At 48.8% G+C, this 17542-nt stretch overlaps 1 protein-coding gene across 1 annotated transcript in view; it reads left to right on the plus strand.

Moving 5' to 3' along the window:
- The window catches only part of APCDD1 (APC down-regulated 1), a 33237-nt gene extending 17626 nt beyond the window's left edge, over window positions 1–15611 (plus strand). Inside the window, exons 4-5 of the mRNA XM_045887045.3 lie at window positions 11173–11494; window positions 13108–15611. Of these exons, the coding sequence (XP_045743001.1) occupies window positions 11173–11494; window positions 13108–13559 (774 nt within the window). The 3' untranslated portion in view covers window positions 13560–15611. The remainder of the gene's footprint in view (window positions 1–11172; window positions 11495–13107) is intronic.
- Window positions 15612–17542: the final 1931 nt, after the last annotated feature.

A 17542-nucleotide genomic window follows, 5' to 3' on the forward strand; every position in this document is an offset into this window, starting at 1 on the left:
TTCTCCAGTGGCCACACACCCCCCTCCGCTGCCATCGGATTGGCGTCTGTGGAACCCTCTCTCCAACAATGACTCTCTAAATGAGGGGCCCCATATGACTTTTGTTTGATAGTTTATTCATTTTTTTAATCTTTTTTTTTTTTCTCTTAGTCCTTTGAGCTTATTTATGACTGGTAGAGATATCCCAGAGTACTTCCCCTGCCAAAGACCACTCGGTGTTATCTTCTGTTTATCTGTGTTATTGTGAGCTCCCGTAATGAAAGTCGCCTTTATTATAATTGTGGGAAATCTGCTGAGGAAGCCCACTTGGCCGAGGCTGCTTCCTCTAGATGCGCCTCACCAGGGACGGTCCCCATGTGCGAGGAGAAGCCAGACTGAGGGCCCCGGGCCCCAGACCCAGCCCTTCCTGGGCTCACAGCATGACTTCGAGTGCAAACCCTGGAGTCAGCCCCCTGTGTCCTGCCGTGAGGTTGCAGATTTGCTGAGGAGGAAGAGGGGAGGTAGGGCAGTGAGGGAGAGGGTGGCCTTTCTTGCCTGCCTTCATCCCAGTGTCTGCCTGGGACTCCCCAGGCCTCCTCAGGAGGGGTGGGGAGCGGAGGAGCTGAAGCTGTGCCCATTCCACACATCATGCCAAGGCATCAAGAGGATAATGCTCCATAGGTGGCATCTAGGCAAGGGTGTGGTTTGGGGGGGCCAGATAGGAATCCAGATGGAAGCGTCATCCAGAGTCGGTGCTGAACACTGCAGCTGAACAGCTCTTCTCTTGAACAAATCTCTGGTGTGAGAGAGCAGAGGGGTAAAGGAGCTTTTCATCTGAACATTTGGCTTCCTCTGAGTACAGTCTAGCCAACTTTTAAATTATCTCTAGTAATGGGAGTAAGAATGTCATGAATAAAAACGGCCCACAGATAATCCAGAAACCTGATGTCAGCCAAGAGCACCAACCCGGTCCCACCCTGAACCTTTATGAAGATCTGCTAAGCACACAGTCCTTTTCATGCCTGCTCGCCCTCCAGCGGAGACACTAATAGGCAGCGAACAGCCAAGAGGCAGGAACAGTGAGGCAGGGAACTGAGTAAGGAGGAGGCAGTCCGAGGGAGGAGGCAGAATTGCTGCAGGAGGAGGCAGGTGCCGTCCCAGAGCTGCCTGGGTTGGAGTCTGGCCGCTCTCCTATCCACACCTGACCTTGGGCTAGTCCTTTGCACACACTCAGGTTCAGATTCCTTTTCCTCAACTGCAGACACCCACGGAGGCTCTTTTTAGGACTGAAAAGAAAAAAATATTAACCCTAACACCTTTCTTTTCTTACATCTGTTCCCTCACTCTGATCTTCTGGTGGCATGCCCCATTAGGAGGCCCAGTAGGAGAAGTCAGTATTCCTAAGACTTGCAACTCTGGAAGATTCTCTCCCACTCCCTCCCCAGGCCTGTAGGAGGCATTTCTCCTGCTGTCAATCGACTCACTGAACAGAGCCTGTCTGTTGGGAGAGCAAAGGCACACACTTGTGGTTCCTGAAGGAAAAATTGTCTTGACTGTGAGTTATTACCACTGGCATGAGGACTAAGGATGATAGTTGTAAGGCCAACCTTAGAGTTTTTGTAAACAAAAAGGTGGGAGACATGCTCTTTTTTTTTTTTTTTTTTTTTTTTTTTGAATACTCTCTGGAGAAGCTGGTGAGAATATGGACTTTGGAGGTGGTAGCCAGTCCGGGAACCCACTTCTCCTGTGGCCATCAGCTGCAGGTGCTAGTGGTGTCGTCTGACCTTGGGGAGCCTTGATGTTTCTTCTGTAAAGTGGCAAGAATAGAAGAATCAGCTGGATTAGTGTGCAGAATGCTGCCTGCCATCGGAAAGGACCGTTCACCAAAGTTCCCTTCTCCCCACTCCTAGAGTAGGTAGCCCTTCTGGGCAGGTGTCTCCTGGAGGGATGACAATGACATTGACGGGGGGCCTCAAAGTGTTTGATGATGCCTCACCATGAAGCATCGCCTCCCATTTTCTCCTCCACCCCCCTGCTAAGGCAATCGTGAGGACATTGACCCAGATACTTAAAAGGTAGACCCTCTAAAACCTAGGCCTGAGGCCCTGATTTAAGAAATTTTAAGTGTGGAAAGAACCTTCGGCATACTGTTAAATACAAAAAAAAGAAGATCTAGAGTAGCGTGAACAGTATAACATTGTGTGAAACTAATAATGAAAGAAGCATAAGATGAACTTACAAAGGAGGCAGTATTTCTGGAAGAGCACATGAAAAACATAACAATCCGAGGAAGGGAACAGTTGGGGGACAGTTGGACCATGACTCATCACTGTATACCTTTTTTGTACCTTTTGCACTTTGTGCCATGATCTTATATTATCCAAACAGAGTCATCATGCAAAATTAAAATAAATTTTGGAAGCTGGGGCTCTGAGCTCAGAGGAGCTCTGCGGCCACCACCAGAACTGGTGGCAGGGCTGGGAGGCCAAAACCTGATGCATCCAGGGCCAGTGTGCGCTGCCCTCCACTTCCACAGCCACCCCGCGTGGCCATGGGTGTCCTTCGAAGGCCAGTGAGGTCTGCAAGGCTCTGGGAGCTGAAAGGGCCCGTTCTTCTAATGTTGTCCCTGGCGTCGAATGTCTTGGCACGCAGCATGCTGCTGAGTCCTCAGGAAGTTTTTAGATCCTTCCCCAGGATAGCTCTGAGAAGGAAGAAGCGGACTTTGCCATTGGTGCCTTTCCAGAGTCCGCGCAGGCAGAGCCCCAGGTGCTCCCTGCCCGCGGGCCAGTGGCAGGTCGCCTCGCCTGCTGGGAACTGGGAACGGGAAGGAGGAGGGCTGGGAGCGCATCCGGAGAGACCACACTCCCCCCACCACCCACCTCTTTGAACTCTTTGCCTCCCCTAATTGCAGGTCCATAGAGACCTGGCTGAAAATTAGTTTAAATGCTAAATTGAGTTTGAAACCACTAGTCGCAGCCCCTCTGGAAACGGGACACCATGTAAAAATAGAAACTTTAAATCAACTTGTTTTTCTAAGCTTAATACAGCTTTGCTGTGAGGTTCCGAGTCCTTTGGCAAATACATCGTGTTTGAAGAGAATCAGGTGTGCTGGGAGGATTCTTTCAGGATGAAATTGGCCACTCTTCACTATGAAAAATCAAGACCACATAGAATAACCCTGAAAGAAGATGCTTTCCCTCAATTGAGTTTAACATCAGGGCAGCTGTCACCCTCTGCCTAGATTTTTGTGCAGTTGAAGGGTTAGCGAGCTGAATTCTTTCAGTGGTAGAATCAAATAGTAATTAAAAGCAAATGATCACCCGGGTTGTTGGAAATGCCAGAGCCTCAGGATCAGACTTGTAAGCAAACGGAATTGGTCTTTCTCCAAAATCCTGCACTGATTTAGCCACAGGGTCGTAAATCAAAGGGGTTGTCTAAAACCAGACAGCTTTCCCCAAGCCATGCATCTCAGATATTCTGGCCCAGCGCATTCATGGCACATCTGAGAAAGACAGGCACCGAAGTGTTTTCAAGGGGAGCTGAGCACTGAAAATGAAAAAGGTGATGCTCATGTGCTTTCTCTCTGGCATTCTGTAGACTCTGTAGACTGCGAACGAGCATTTGATTTTGAGGGAGCTGGCCTTTCCGAGCCTTTTCAGAGTCTGCGAGAAATACAGATGAACTGTGAGACTTTCTGTATCTGTGACATCCAAGGCACTGTGGACCAGGTGGCCACGGGCAGGGCACTTTTCAGCCCAGCCCCAGGAGGTGGCTCTGCCACAGGACGGGGGCCCCTCCTCAGGCATGTGCTTGGCGGGGCTCCCGGGGGGCTGGGTGAGCAGGTGTCACACGAGTAAGGGCAGAAGAGCCGGAGAAGGTGGTTGTGGAAGAATTCACCTTCCTTCTCTTTCTGCCACTGGACGGAAAGGAGAGGGGTTTGTGGAGGTGACAGGGAACAGAAGAAGTGGTAGAGGGCCGGGGAGTTCAAGGAGTCATGACCTAAAAAGCCCGTCTTATATCAAGGATGAATCCTTTCTTTTAAGGTGTTTTTTTTTTTTTTTTTTTTTTGAGAGAGAGGATAGAGCACAAGCAGGGGGAGGGAGCAGCAGAGGGAGCAGGAGAAGCAGGCTCCCCGCTGAGCTGGGAGCCCAACGAGGGACTCGATCCGAGGACCCTGAGATCATGACCTGAGCTGAAGGTAGACGCTTTAACCGACTGAGCCGCCCAGGCGTTCTCAGGGATGAATCCTAAAGAAAAGTGTGGCCCTGCTCACCAGGGCTGGGTGTTTATTATAGAGCAGCAAATGGTGCACATTGTTCAAGAAGACGGAGCTGATGGTGGGTGTTGGATGATGGGGGCTTGACTCGGAAAGGATTGCCTGTGTGGACCTTTGATTTGGGCCTAAGTGTGAAGTGTTGTGTAGTCGCTCGCTGCACCCTACAACGGCTGGCGTCCACTTTTCTTGCAGAAACAGTTCAGTATTTCTTGACTCCAGGGTATTTCAGCAGATAAACAGAATTGCAAGGTTGCTTTGTTTAAGGAGTTAGCCGACCAGGAAATACTTGTTGTCAGGGACAGTGTAAGTGGTAAACAGTTCCTCCCTTAAAAGGCAAGAGAGCCCAGAGGACTGAGTGAGAGCCCAGGCGTGCCGGCAGTCAACCGTTCAGAAAGTCTGGAGTAGGCCTGTAGTATGCAGGGGTGCCGGCCCAGCACTGCGGGGAGTGTGGAGGAGGGGGAGAAGGCCAGACCTGGGGGGAGGGCCCCTCTGGATTTACAGTAGATTTAATGTCATTATTAAAATGAATCTACTTTAACTATTGAATTTAAATTGATGGAGTGGAAGAAACAAACAAGTAAAAACATCAGTCAGAAATTTTTTTCCGAAATCATTCTTGAAGTCCTTTGTTTTAAAGAACTGGCTTCTCATGGCCCTTGCTATCTGGCTGTTGAGTCTGTATGTAGTGTGTGTATAGGCAAGGTGGAAGCAAACTTATCTTTGGTGTGATTTACTAATGTTTTGTAAACTGGAAAGGCTTTTGTGAGCTAACTTCTTGGATTCTAAACTTCTTAGAAACCTCTTTCTTGAAAATGAAGGGTTGCTCCCAGGGACCCCCCTCCCCCCCAAGTGCCCCTTCTTAACTCCAGGACAGTGTTGAGTTGACTTTCGTCTCACTAAGCGGTCAGGAGACAGATGTGAGGCCTGAGACGTCGGCAGCTCACCCTTCTTGTGTCCTTCCATCATCCTTTCATTCCCTGTCCCTTCATGGCTACTGCCAGCCACTTCCAGCAGCTCTGAAAGCTGCTCTTTGAGACACACGACAAGTGTGACCATGGCTATTCTACTTCCTCCTGAAAGTGGTATCATCAGGACCCACTGAGTGGTCAAAATGAGCCCAAGTCCATCAATTCCTGCGACCCCAGATCTGAAAGGCACCCCGAGAGGCCCCTTCCACAAGGCGGTCAGCTTTCCTCATTTGCGATGACCACTGGCCTACTCTATTCATATTGTTAAATAGCCAGTGACGGCGTTCCGCCACCTGTGAGCCTTCACCATACCTGCCGCGCTCCCCCAGATGTCATGAGAAGTAGGAGAAAGGGAGAGTACTCTGGTCTTGGCCTCCAAGAGCTTGATGAAGTTCTTCTCCAGTGAAATGGAGAGGCCCCGGGAAGACTGCATGTGTAGGAATACCTACAGTAGAAATGGAATCAAATGCATGGAGAATTGCAGTTGTAAAAACAAACAAACAAACAAACAAAGCTTTCAGCTTCAGTCATTGGCAGGTTTCTTCCTGAGAAACACAAATGTGTTTTTTATCCCATGGAAGAAAGCTCTGTGAAAGGAAGTTTCCATCATCTGTTGCCATTTCTCCTCCTCCTTAGGCAAAACCTTTAGCCCAGGAAATGTTTTATTCATCCTGCTTCTCTGGTTGATCTGTTCATGGGAAGATGATATCAAGTGATTTCTTCCATTCTGGGAAGACGCTGGAAATGAGTAGATGCTGTCGGCAAATGTTGTTGACGAACCACCTCTCCAGAAATAAATGTTGGCAGGGAACAGGAGAAAGCCTGGAGAATCCCTATCAGCCATCGGCCAGGGAAGACCTTTTCTAGGGTCCAGGGTCCTTGACAGGGAGACATCTGTTCTCAGCCCGAGGGGCAGCCTGGGGCCAGGGATTAGCACTCAGTAAGCCCCAAGACCAAATTATGTTCCAGACTCTACTTTTGGCTTGTAAAGTCATCTGGGCCATGCTATTCAATCTCTCTGTGCCTTGGTGGCCTCATCTGTAACGCATACCCATGGTCTCTTCGAGAGGTTGTAAAGCTAAGGGGATGGTGTACTTCCTCAGACTCACATGTCCTGTACGTGCAAGCTGTGGGTGGCTGGCCTCATCTGTAACATGTACCCATGGTCTCTTCGAGAGGTTGTAAAGCTAAGGGGATGGTGTACTTGAGCTTCCTCAGACTCATGTCCTGTACGTGCAAGCTGGGGGTGGCTGACGTGTTGCCAGGGCGCCTGCAGGAATCAGAATGCGGAGTGAGCAAAACCCCACTCTTTGCCTAGGACATTGCGCACTTATGAAGTTGAAGGTTGATTTTTCATTTTTAGAATAAGTCTGATTGTTTTCTTTTAGGAAATTAATTACATGGGGATCTTTTTTTCTCCCCTCCTCCTTCAGAATGAAAGCTTTTTATAGTTGGTGTAGAGTAGCAACAAGGAAACACATTCTGATCCTTCTGCTTTAACCTTCAGATCTTCTGTATACAGAAACCCTAACTTTAAAGTAGCCTTTTCTGGGGCGCCTGGGTGGCTCAGTCGGTTAAGTATCTGCCTTCGGCTCAGGTCATGATCCTGGGGTCCTGGGATCGAGTCCCGCATCGGGCTCCCTGCTCCACGAAGAGCCTGCTTCTCCCTCTCCCTGCCACTCCCCCTGCTTGTGCTCTCGCTCTCTCTCTCTGTCAAGTAAATAAATAAAATCTTTGAAAAAATAAAAAATAAATAAAGTAGCCCTTTCTAAGATTCAGGGAAGGGAGTGAGGTAGAAGCCCAATGGGACAGCCTACAAAAGGATAGCTTCTCAGAGGAGAATTAGGTATCAGAGCAGGGACCAAAAAGGAGAGGGATTTCATAAAGCAAATAATATTTCAGAGTACACATCACTCTTAATGACGAAAAGCTCTTCCCATTTATTCTTTTTGAAAAATTGCTGTTTATTTTTTTAAGTATTTATTTGAGACAGAGCAAGAGAGAGAGAGCACAAGCAGGGGGAACAGCAAGCAGAGGGAGAAGCAGGCTTCCTGCCGAGCATGGAGCCTGATGCGGGGCTCGATCCCAGGACCCGGAGATCATGACCTGAGCTGCAGGCAGACGCTTAACTGACTGAGCCACCCAGGCGCCCCGAAAAGCTGCTGTTTAAGAAAAGCATCCCGAAAGAGAAACTGTACAGCCAGTATATGGGCCTTAATTTCTGCTTCCACATAATTGTTCCTATAGGTCTTTCAAGTTTTATTCCAGCCAAGGATGGTTAGAATCAAGAGCACAAATTAGATTTTTTAAAAATCTGTCCATACAACAGAGAGGTTCCCCCTTACCTAACCATGGCTAAACCTGTCCACTTGGTGACAGTATCTACGGAGAGGCCAAAAATCCCACCCATGTTTATGACATCTTGGTTTCTTAATGCCTGCTCAAGAGTTGTTATAACAGGTTACTAGTCAGTTCAACAATAACAAGAAAAACAACCCTATTAAAAAATGGGCAAAGGACTTGAATAGACATGTCTCCAGAGAAGATATACAAATAGCCCGGAAGCATATGAAAAGATGCTCCAGATTACTAATCATTAGGGAAATGCAAATCAAAACTATAGTGTGATATCACACTATACCCATTTGATTGGCTATTATCAAAAAGAGAAAAAAATAGTTGTTGGCAAGGATGTGGAGAAATTGGAACCTTTAAAGGTGCACCGTGGGTGGGAATGTAAAATGGTGCAGCTGCTGTGGAAAAACAGTATGGTGGTGGTTCCTCCAAAAGTTAAACACAGAATTATGGTATGAGCCAGAAATTTCACTTCTGAGTGTGTGCCCAAAAGAATTGAAAGTGGGGTCTTAAATAGACTACACCTATATGCTCATAGCATCATCATTCACAGTAGCCAAAAAATGGAGTGTTCATCAGCTGATGAATGGATAAACAAAAGTGATGCATACATACATTGAAATATTATTCAGCCTTAAAACGAAAGGAAATTCTGACACAGGCTACAACATGGACAAACCTTGAGGATATTATGCTAAGTGAAATAAGCCAGTCACAAAAAGGACAGATTCTGTGTGCTTTCACTTCTGTGAGGTACCTAGGGTAGACAAATCCATAGAGACGGAAAGTTGAATGGTGGTTGCCAAGGGCTGAGATTGAAACAACGGGGAGTTGGTGTCTATTGGGTACAGAGTTTCAATTTGGGAAGATGAAAAAGTTCTAGAAATGGACGGTGGTGATGGTTGCACAACAGTGTGAATGTGCTTAGCACCACTGAACTATTAAAAGGGTTAAGATGGTAAGTTTTATGTCATATTTTACCACAATAAAAAAAAAAATAGGAATTTGGCAACACTAATAGCTAAGGGCCAGGTTCCTCCCACTCTGTCCCTAAATTCTCACAGATCCAGCTGATGGACGGCAAGCTTCCCTTGCTTGTAGCTTGCTTTTCTCTGCTGACGAACAGAAATGCTTCAGCCGGGTCCCCATCTCTAAGGTCAGGCCTCTGTGCCGTTGTTCTTAAAAGCACCACTTGGACTCCACACGCTACCACGGCACCTTTCCGAGACAGCCTGGGCCCAAGGGCTGTGCCCACCTCCTCTCACCGAGCCTGTTCCTGTTCTGACGGAAGAGCACTTGATCCCTGATGTTAATGCTGGGGGCAATAGCTCTTGTGAGAACGAAGACCCCTGTTCTCCCACCCGCTCTGCCCCGTCCAAGAAGCTTTCTGGGAGGTTCCCGAATTGATATTGGTGTTTGAGGAGACAAATCTTACCAGGGAATGAGACTATCTTAGAATGGCCAGAAATGAAGTGGCCACAAATGATGTTAAATCCCCGAATTACAGATCGCAAACCCATTTGTGGGGAATGAAACGAAAGAGAAACTTCATCTCACTCTGTGGCTGCCTACTTGATATTATCATCTACAAGCCACGAACGGTGTTAGCAAAGGAAGCCCTCTCTCCCCTAACTTACAGCTCTAGGCTCCTCTGATGAGCACAGCAACAAGTTGGCGAGCTTTGAGTTCTCCTTGGAGGAGGCTGTAGAGGCATGGCGGCCGAGAGCCCTTCCCCGCCCGCCCACTCTCTGAGATCTCTGAGCACCTAGCCAGACAACTGCAGCGTCACATTGAGTCACTGCTGAACAAGGAGAGGCCTTGGCAATCCGGATTTCCGGCTCTCGGAAGCACGGGCATGCCCTCCTGGGCGTTCCTGTCAGTGCCTGTCGTCAGGCCTGAGGTCACACCAGGGAGCTGCTGCACACCATGGATCCCATGGCTGGGGGGGCCCAAGGCCAGTGTCCATGAGCTGTCCCCCCGACTGTGGGCTACGACTGTTACCCTCCCGCCACCACACACAGGTGTCCCATGGCTTCGATCAAACAGCCAGGCAATGGCAGGTATGGCCCAGAACCCAGCTGTCCTGCCTTCCAGACTGTGGCATTTTGAGGGGAGCCCCGAGCCCTCTGGGCAAATGACGTTTGTACGACTGGCAGCCTCTGGCCACCTCTGCTCCTTGGAGGATTTCTCAGCCACAGCTGTGGACAGACAGCGTTGTCCCCGAGGCTGTGGGAGTGTTCTAAAGCAGACGCCCAGGGAGGCAGCCCCTGAAAGGCTGAGCTGCAGCTATCTTGTGCTAAGTAAAGGGCTTAAAGCTATAAAGCAGGAAGCGAATTAAGAGCCCGTAAACCGTCAAACCCCGAGGCCCCAGACGCAAATGGATGACAGGTGTGCAGGCTGGCTTCGCCGAGGTCTCGGCCCCTGCCCTCTTGCTGGCCTCCTCCTTTATGCCTTCCTTTGAAAGGACCCCTGCTTTACTACACAGCTCCCTTTGTCATCCCAGCAACTGGAAGGCTGGCCTTTTTTTTTTAGTTTTGTGTGTTGTTTTTAGTTGTTTTTTAAAGGGAAAAATCTGATTGTAAAATACACATAGCATTTCCATCTTAGCCATTTGAGGTGTCCAGCTCAGTGGCATTAAGTACATTCACAGGGTTGTGCGACCATCTCCCCCATCCATCCAAAGAATTTTTTCATCTTCCCGACCCGAGGCTGTGTCCCCATTAAACACGAGATCCCCATCTCCCCTCCCCCAGCCCCTGGCCACCAGGATTCTACTTTGTCTCTGAATTTGATTACTCTGGGTCCCTCATAGAAGTGCAATTGAGGTGGTACGGTATTTGTCCTCTGGTGTCTGGCTTATTTCACTTAGCATCATGTCGTCAAGGCTCATCCGTGTTGCAGCCTGGGTCAGAATCCCTTTCCTTTTTCCAGATTGAATAATCTTTCATGGTATGTGTGGACCACATCTTGTTTCTCCATTCACCCGCGGATGTATACTGGGTTGTTTTCATCATTTGGCCGTGTGAATATGCTGCTAGGAACGTGGCTGAATGGCTGTCTCTTCAAGACCCTGGTGTCCTTTGGACATAAACCAGAGGAGGGATTGCTGCATCATATCGGAGTTCTTTTCCTCAGCCACTGCACCATTTTATCTTCCCACCAGCAGTGCACCCGGGTTTCAGTTTGCCCCGCCCTTGTCCACACTGTTCTGTTCAGATTTTTTTCATTGCAACCTTCCCAGTGGGTATGAGGTGACGCTAGCCTTGCCGAAGTCAAGTGTCTGGGACATGTGATAGGATTCTAAAGCGAGTACACATCCCAGCTGACATATTTAGACAAGTCCCTGATGTCAGCCAAACACACATGTGCGCTTGTGAGCCCACACTTGTGTGCGCGCACACACACACCCCACCACCCTCCCATCTGTGCCTGAGGGCCTAGCCCCAGGTGCCTCTCGGGTCCGCAGGTGACAAGTGATGGAGCCCCGGGGGGCCCTGCCCGGTCCCACTGGTGAGCCTCCTTTGAAGGGAGCATGTGTGCACTGCTCTGTCATGAAGACAAAGGTCTATCCGTGTGTGTGTCTCTTGTCTCCAGAACCACGACCATGCCTGCATCGCCTGCCGCATCATCCACAGGTCAGATGAGCACCGCCCGCCCCTCCTGCCCCCCAAGGCTGACCTGACCGTCGGCCTGCACGGCGAGTGGGTGAGCCAGCGCTGCGAGGTGCGGCCCGAGGTCCTCTTCCTCACGCGCCACTTCATCTTCCATGACAACAATAACACCTGGGAAGGGCATTACTACCACTACTCCGACCCCGTCTGCAAGCACCCCACCTTCACCATCTATGCCAAGGGCCGCTACAGCCGGGGGGTGCACTCCTCCAGGGTCATGGGAGGAACGGAGTTTGTGTTCAAAGGTAGGGCTCCTGCCTCAACTCCCAAAGTAACAGCCCAGTGGCTGAGAAACTGAGCAGTTTGGGGACCTTTTTGTCCATGCAGAGCCTGAGGGAAAGGGGAGATGTTGAGGGAGAAATTAGGGAGTCCTTTCTGCTTTAAGGTCATCGTTCACATCAGCCTTCGAGGTTCCCCTCTGCTCAGAATGGGGCCAACAGGGGTGGCTCAGCCCTTGGGCCACAGTGCAGGAGGGCCCACACTGTTATGCGTGCTGTCAGATGTGGCCAGGGAGTATGTGACTAGGAATGAAACCTCATGCCTGCACCTTTCCTATTTGTTTGTTTGTTTGTTTATTAGAGAGAGAGAGCACAAGTTGGGGGAGGGAGAGGGAGAAGCAGGCTCCCCACTGAGCAGGGAGCCCGACATGGGCCTCGATCCCGGAACTCTGGGATCAGGACCCGAGCCGAAGGCAGACGCTTAACCGACTGAGCCACCCAGGCGCCCCTACACATTTCCTTTTTTGTGCACCGCTCAGGGTGATTCTGAGCTGCCCCTGTGATAACATCACACTTACTTGCCACATTCAGTGTGCTTTCTGGAGTGAGCAATAAAGAGCAGGTGTTAGTTACACCTCAGGTGCTCAGCATTGTCCTTTCCAACGCCGAGTTTGTCATGCACTTGAAAGTTGTCCTGTGCTTGGAGGTGGGAGTTTGGGATTTGTTAATGATGACCTAAGTGAGGAAGGTAAGGGGTGAAATTCACCAGGGTGTTGCCAGCAAGGGAGGTCTCATGGCTTCTTTTTCTAGAATTTCTTTTTACACTTACACATCTTTTTAAGATGGTGTCAGTCATGTCACAGACAAAAGAGAGGTGGCTCAGATACTGGGTATGACCCCTTCTAGGGTGGCATTCCATGGTTCAGTCTATTTAATATGAAGTATTTTTGATAACCCAGAGAAGACCAAGGGCATCTTAATCCTCCACTTAGGAAGGAAGATTTTCTCCAGGAAGGACGGACCTTTGCTAGATGTGGCCAAGAGAACAACCATCTTGGTCTGGCTCCACACCGAAGCTGTCGTGGTGTACATAAAATAGTCCCCTGGGGTCCTTCAGAAACAGCCCTCTCTTAAGTGCTGGGATTTCTATTTAATACATTCACTGATGTTTTTCTTACTTGCAGCCTAGTTCATTTTAGATGCCTGATATATGGGCCAGTATGAATTTGCAAGACTGCTAATTAGTATAGGCATTCAACACCAAAACTATTTAAAAACCTCAAAACTTTTTCATAAAAACAAAATTCCAGTTTGTGTTGAAATATTGTGGCAATCCCAAAGAGTCAGCGTCACCAAGGGCAACTCCTTGGAGACACTGTGTGTGACAGTTTGAGTTCACGTTAGCAGGCAGTCAGGGGCAGTGTGGGCCCCGCACTTACACGCCGAATGTGGTCTACCGGCAGTATATTTGGTGTGATGACCGTTCACGTCCACATGCTGAACCTTCACCACTGGGAGGCGCTTTTAGGGGGGCTCTGACCGGTGGGTGGCTGTGTGGGGTTGGGTTTAGAGCAGATGGCCTTTCCGCACCACTCACCCCCCACCCTTCGAGTCACCGACCTGTCCTCTCTCCTTCGCAGTGAACCACATGAAGGTCACCCCCATGGACGTGGCCACCGCCTCGCTCCTCAATGTCTTCAACGGGAACGAATGTGGGGCCGAGGGCTCCTGGCAGGTGGGCGTCCAGCAGGATGTGACACACACCAATGGTTGCGTAGCGCTGGGGATCAAACTACCTCACACCGAATACGAGATCTTCAAAATGGAGCAGGACGCCCGCGGCCGCTATCTGCTGTTCAACGGCCAGAGGCCCAGCGATGGGTCCAGTCCGGACAGGCCCGAGAAGAGAGCCACCTCCTACCAGATGCCCTTAGTCCAGTGTGCGTCCTCTGCGCCCAGAGCCGAGGACTTCTCCGAGGACCACCGGGGTCACCAGTATGGGAGCTGGGCGCCCGGGAGGAGCGCTTGTCCCCTGCTCCTTGCTGTGCTCGCCAGCCTTTTGACTCTACCACACTGGGATGTCCTCAGATAGAAGTTTTTAAAAAGCTATATTTTTCCAAACCAGGATTCCTTACAATTGACAGATTTTCTTTACAAAAAAAGAAAGGGCGCTGCTTCTTGTGATGCACTTGAATGCCCCAGAACTGTGGCTCCTTTTCTGCTGCCCAGCCCCCTCCCACCGGCCTGAGTCCTGAGCAGCGCGCTGTTTGAAGTTTCTGCTTTGAACTCTGGCCAGTGGGATCCCAGGCCGGGGCATCTTCTCAAGAGTAATTGCACTTTAAGACCACAGAGAGTGGCGAGCTAGTATGTTTGGTAGGGGGGGCAGGGTGACAGCTAAATCCTCTTCTTTTCTTCCTCATAATTATTATTCTATTTCTGAGTCACACTTAGACGGATATCAAGCTCCAGCTTTTCCTGCCACTGTACCACTTCCTGTCCTCCCCTGAAACCGTGTTACGACCTGGAATCCAGTGCAGAGTTGGTTTGGGACAGCAATCAAGACACCTATTATTAATAAAGAAGAGACTTGAGTGTAGATATGTACATGGGGAAAGACACTGGGTTTAGCTTAACCATCCTGACAGCCTTAATGCAAAAAAAAGGAGGGAATCCCAGCTTTCAAATGTTGAGTGGAAAAGTATCTGTAATTAAAGTTTCAATGTAATTTAAACTATTGTTGTTCTAACTTGTGGGGAAAGGAGACTGGTGAAATGTTGGTTTCTGGGTGGTTGTGGAATGCACGCTGCTTGATGACTGCTTGGCTGGCGAGGGTGGTCGAGCAAATATCAAAAGCAGGACACACGGGAGCAGCAGTGTATGGGACGGTGACAGTGCATTAAATGCCACCTGAATGATAAAACAGTGCCTGTTCGTTCCACAGTTTCCTCTTCGTGGGACCCTTGTCCTGGCTCATGCTGTATCTGGTCAGGGGTGAGCAGACGGAGCCTTGCTTGGCCATCTGGGCTACCTTCAAAGATGACTATTCAGAGCCCACGCTTTGCTGTTCAAAGACAGCATAGCGGGGGCATCCTCACCGGGGCTGCACTTGACCCTCAATGTGTGTGAAGCCCAGGCTTTGGGTAAAGTCCCCTTATCACCGGACGCACCAGCTTGACTCCGTTTCTGACCTGCTGTTGCCTTTGTGGCTGCACAGGATCTCAGGGTCACCTTCTGAAGAGTCCGTGAGCTCCTTCCTCACAGACGCTGGGAGGGGGCATGAGTCATGTCTACCCATTACTTTGGATTATTACAGATGGTGCTATCTGAACACCAAGTGGCACCAACGGGAAATAGCAAGTCACCAAAAGCTTGGATGGAACTGGAAATGAGCGTGGAAACCACAATCAAGGTTGAGAGTCATGCTTGTATTTAAAAATTATGAAATGCTGCAGCATTCAGTGTGGTGAGAAGTTATAGGATAGCGTGGAGTAACAAAGTGCTTTATGTTTAGAATATATTTTAAGTTGTGGTGCATACTGAGGGGGTTTATTCAAATGAAAATACTAACTTAATGTCTGCCAAGTTTAATAAGCAAAGATGTCAAAAATACTCCCACAGAATACATTTTACCTGTGGATCTATTTAATTAACACTAATGCTATCTTTAAAGGATATAATAAAATTATGTGAAAAACTTATGTTCACTGCTAAGGAATACCTTAGTGATTTGCCATAGAAGTGATAGGTTTGTAGCCATTTAATTCACAGGCACTCACCTAGACTTAGCTACTCACACACATATACATGCACACATGTATATCCAAATATATAGATATTAACATGTATATAATGTATGTGTATGTATATATGTCTTGGGGACAACATGACATTCATTCATGGGCTCGTATCACATTCTGATACACTATAAATCATTACAGAGAATGGCCAATATAATTTACTCACAAATTATCAACACAATTAGATGTACACCTGTCGCTTGCTCTATCACCCATATATATCACATCTTGTCTTGGTTATGTCATATTAACACAAATAAGGGTCAGTAAGTTCGTGGCATGTAGCTCCACTTGTAAATACTGGGTTTGGTGCAAGAAGTAAGTAAATAAAGGATGGCTCTTCTCGACCTCCCTGGCGCCTGGAGCTAGACTTCCTCTTTTCCTGGGTAGTAGGCTGATGATGGTCAGGGTCAGAAAGTTGCTCCTTGGGCAAACCTTGTCAACTCCAGGTGGACCTGGACTCAGAAAGGAGCTTCCTACAGCCTCCAGTCACCCAGTATGGAACAAAGGTAACTCGTGCAAACATGACCAATCTGGTCATCTGCGTAGATGCCCAGTACCTGCGACTTCCAGGTGGTGTCCATCCTGCTATCCTGAACAGTCCATCGTGGCGTCCTGGTGCTGTGGCCACCCGCTAGGGTAACTCTCAGCAGCGCCCAGCACCCAGGATCCCTGCGCGAGGGGCTGGGGGTCAGGGTGTCCTCGGCAGGGCTTCACACACACCTTGTAAAAGCGACTGGAGTGTAAGACCTGTGGTTCCTGGTTGAAGGGACAGTTTTTGCAAGAATAGAAGAGATTCTCCATCCCACCAACTCTTTAAATAGGTCTTAAAAACAAAGATGATGTTCAAAGCAGTCCACACACACATCGAAATGTTTCATTTTAAAATGGTACCCCTCCCCCGTCCCTATGACTTGTCAGGCGCGTGGCAGTGGATGCAGCAACCAACCGATAGCATCTCACTGGGCTTTTCTGGACACCATCCCCAAAGGAAATCACAGACCGTCCCCAGGTGGCGTTGGGGAAGCAGGGATGGTGGGTGGAAATACACGGAGAGTAGACCTACTCTGGCACGGAGAATTTCTCTGCCTGACACAGATTTTTCTGGCCTTTTTGAGACATCTAAGCTTTTGTGAATCCAAACATCTTTCATAAGGATACACCTGCATCAGGAACAAATAAAGGTAGCTTGGATAAATGTTTCTCACTGATTTCTAGATTCTTGAGAAAATGTGTAAGCATTCTTTTCTTACAACTAAGAGAATCGTATGTCCTAAAGGACTAATTGAATCCTTTAAATCCCTATAATGATCCAAGAGTTTTTGGCTTGCACGGTAAATGATCTCTGCATGTCTGTGGGGCTCCTATTTTATCACAACCCCATTCCCCTGGGGTTTCAGTAGGTAGAAGTAACACTATCACAAGAAGAAAAAATACTGGGGAGGTTATGCCCTCCAACTTCTCCATTGACTGAGACCTGATGACTGGGACACTTGACACAATCACATTGCTCCAGGGGCGACCTAACTGACACCAAGTGGTATGCCACAGTATGCCACACGGGGCAAACCCACATCTCTACTCAAGTGCACGGCACACTGGACAGCAAGTTGCAGGATCTGACCGGTGGCCTCCCGTGGTTTCCATGGATTTGTTTGGATCTCTTGGTTTCGCACATCCATTGTACAACCACCTCTGCAACCCCTATGCCCTCTGGAACACCACCCAAGCAATTCCACGCCCCCTTCACAAAATCAGTCTTGTAGAGCTATTATGTGAGAATCTGGAGGCCAGTGGGTTTGTGAGCATAGAGAGCAACAATTTGCAACCCCGGGCCTCCAGGCTTTGACAACCACCAGCTTCATCTTTATCCTGAGCTGGAGGGGCACCTGGTAGCTTTGTCCACTGCTCAGAAACAGCTCTAGCCTCTTTATTTCTCATGAAGTCTCTCCCTCTCGAGTGATATGAAAGGCTGAGAAAGATCCTCAGCAGGTTGGGAATTGAAAACGTGCAGCATTTGAGGCTCAGGCTTTTTCTGCAGCAGATGAGGCAACATATGTAGGACAATTGAGAGGACTTGACCTTCAGAAAATCAATGTATAATAAACAAGCGAGGGACTCTGTGTGGTAAGAAAGCTCATCTGCAGAGTGTCTTCTGGTTCCCTAAATAACACAGTCCATGTTCTCACACGTTGGGCCCAGGGTAATACGTCTGCCCTGGAATCAGTTGGAAACACTGAGCTATCTCACTGAAATTGAGATCTCTCATAGATTGAAA

The sequence above is a fragment of the Mirounga angustirostris genome, unplaced genomic scaffold (genome assembly GCF_029215605.1).
Source record: "Mirounga angustirostris isolate CCGP_5_RB_7025 unplaced genomic scaffold, mMirAng1.0.hap1 SCAF_14, whole genome shotgun sequence".
Lineage (NCBI taxonomy): Eukaryota > Metazoa > Chordata > Mammalia > Carnivora > Phocidae > Mirounga > Mirounga angustirostris.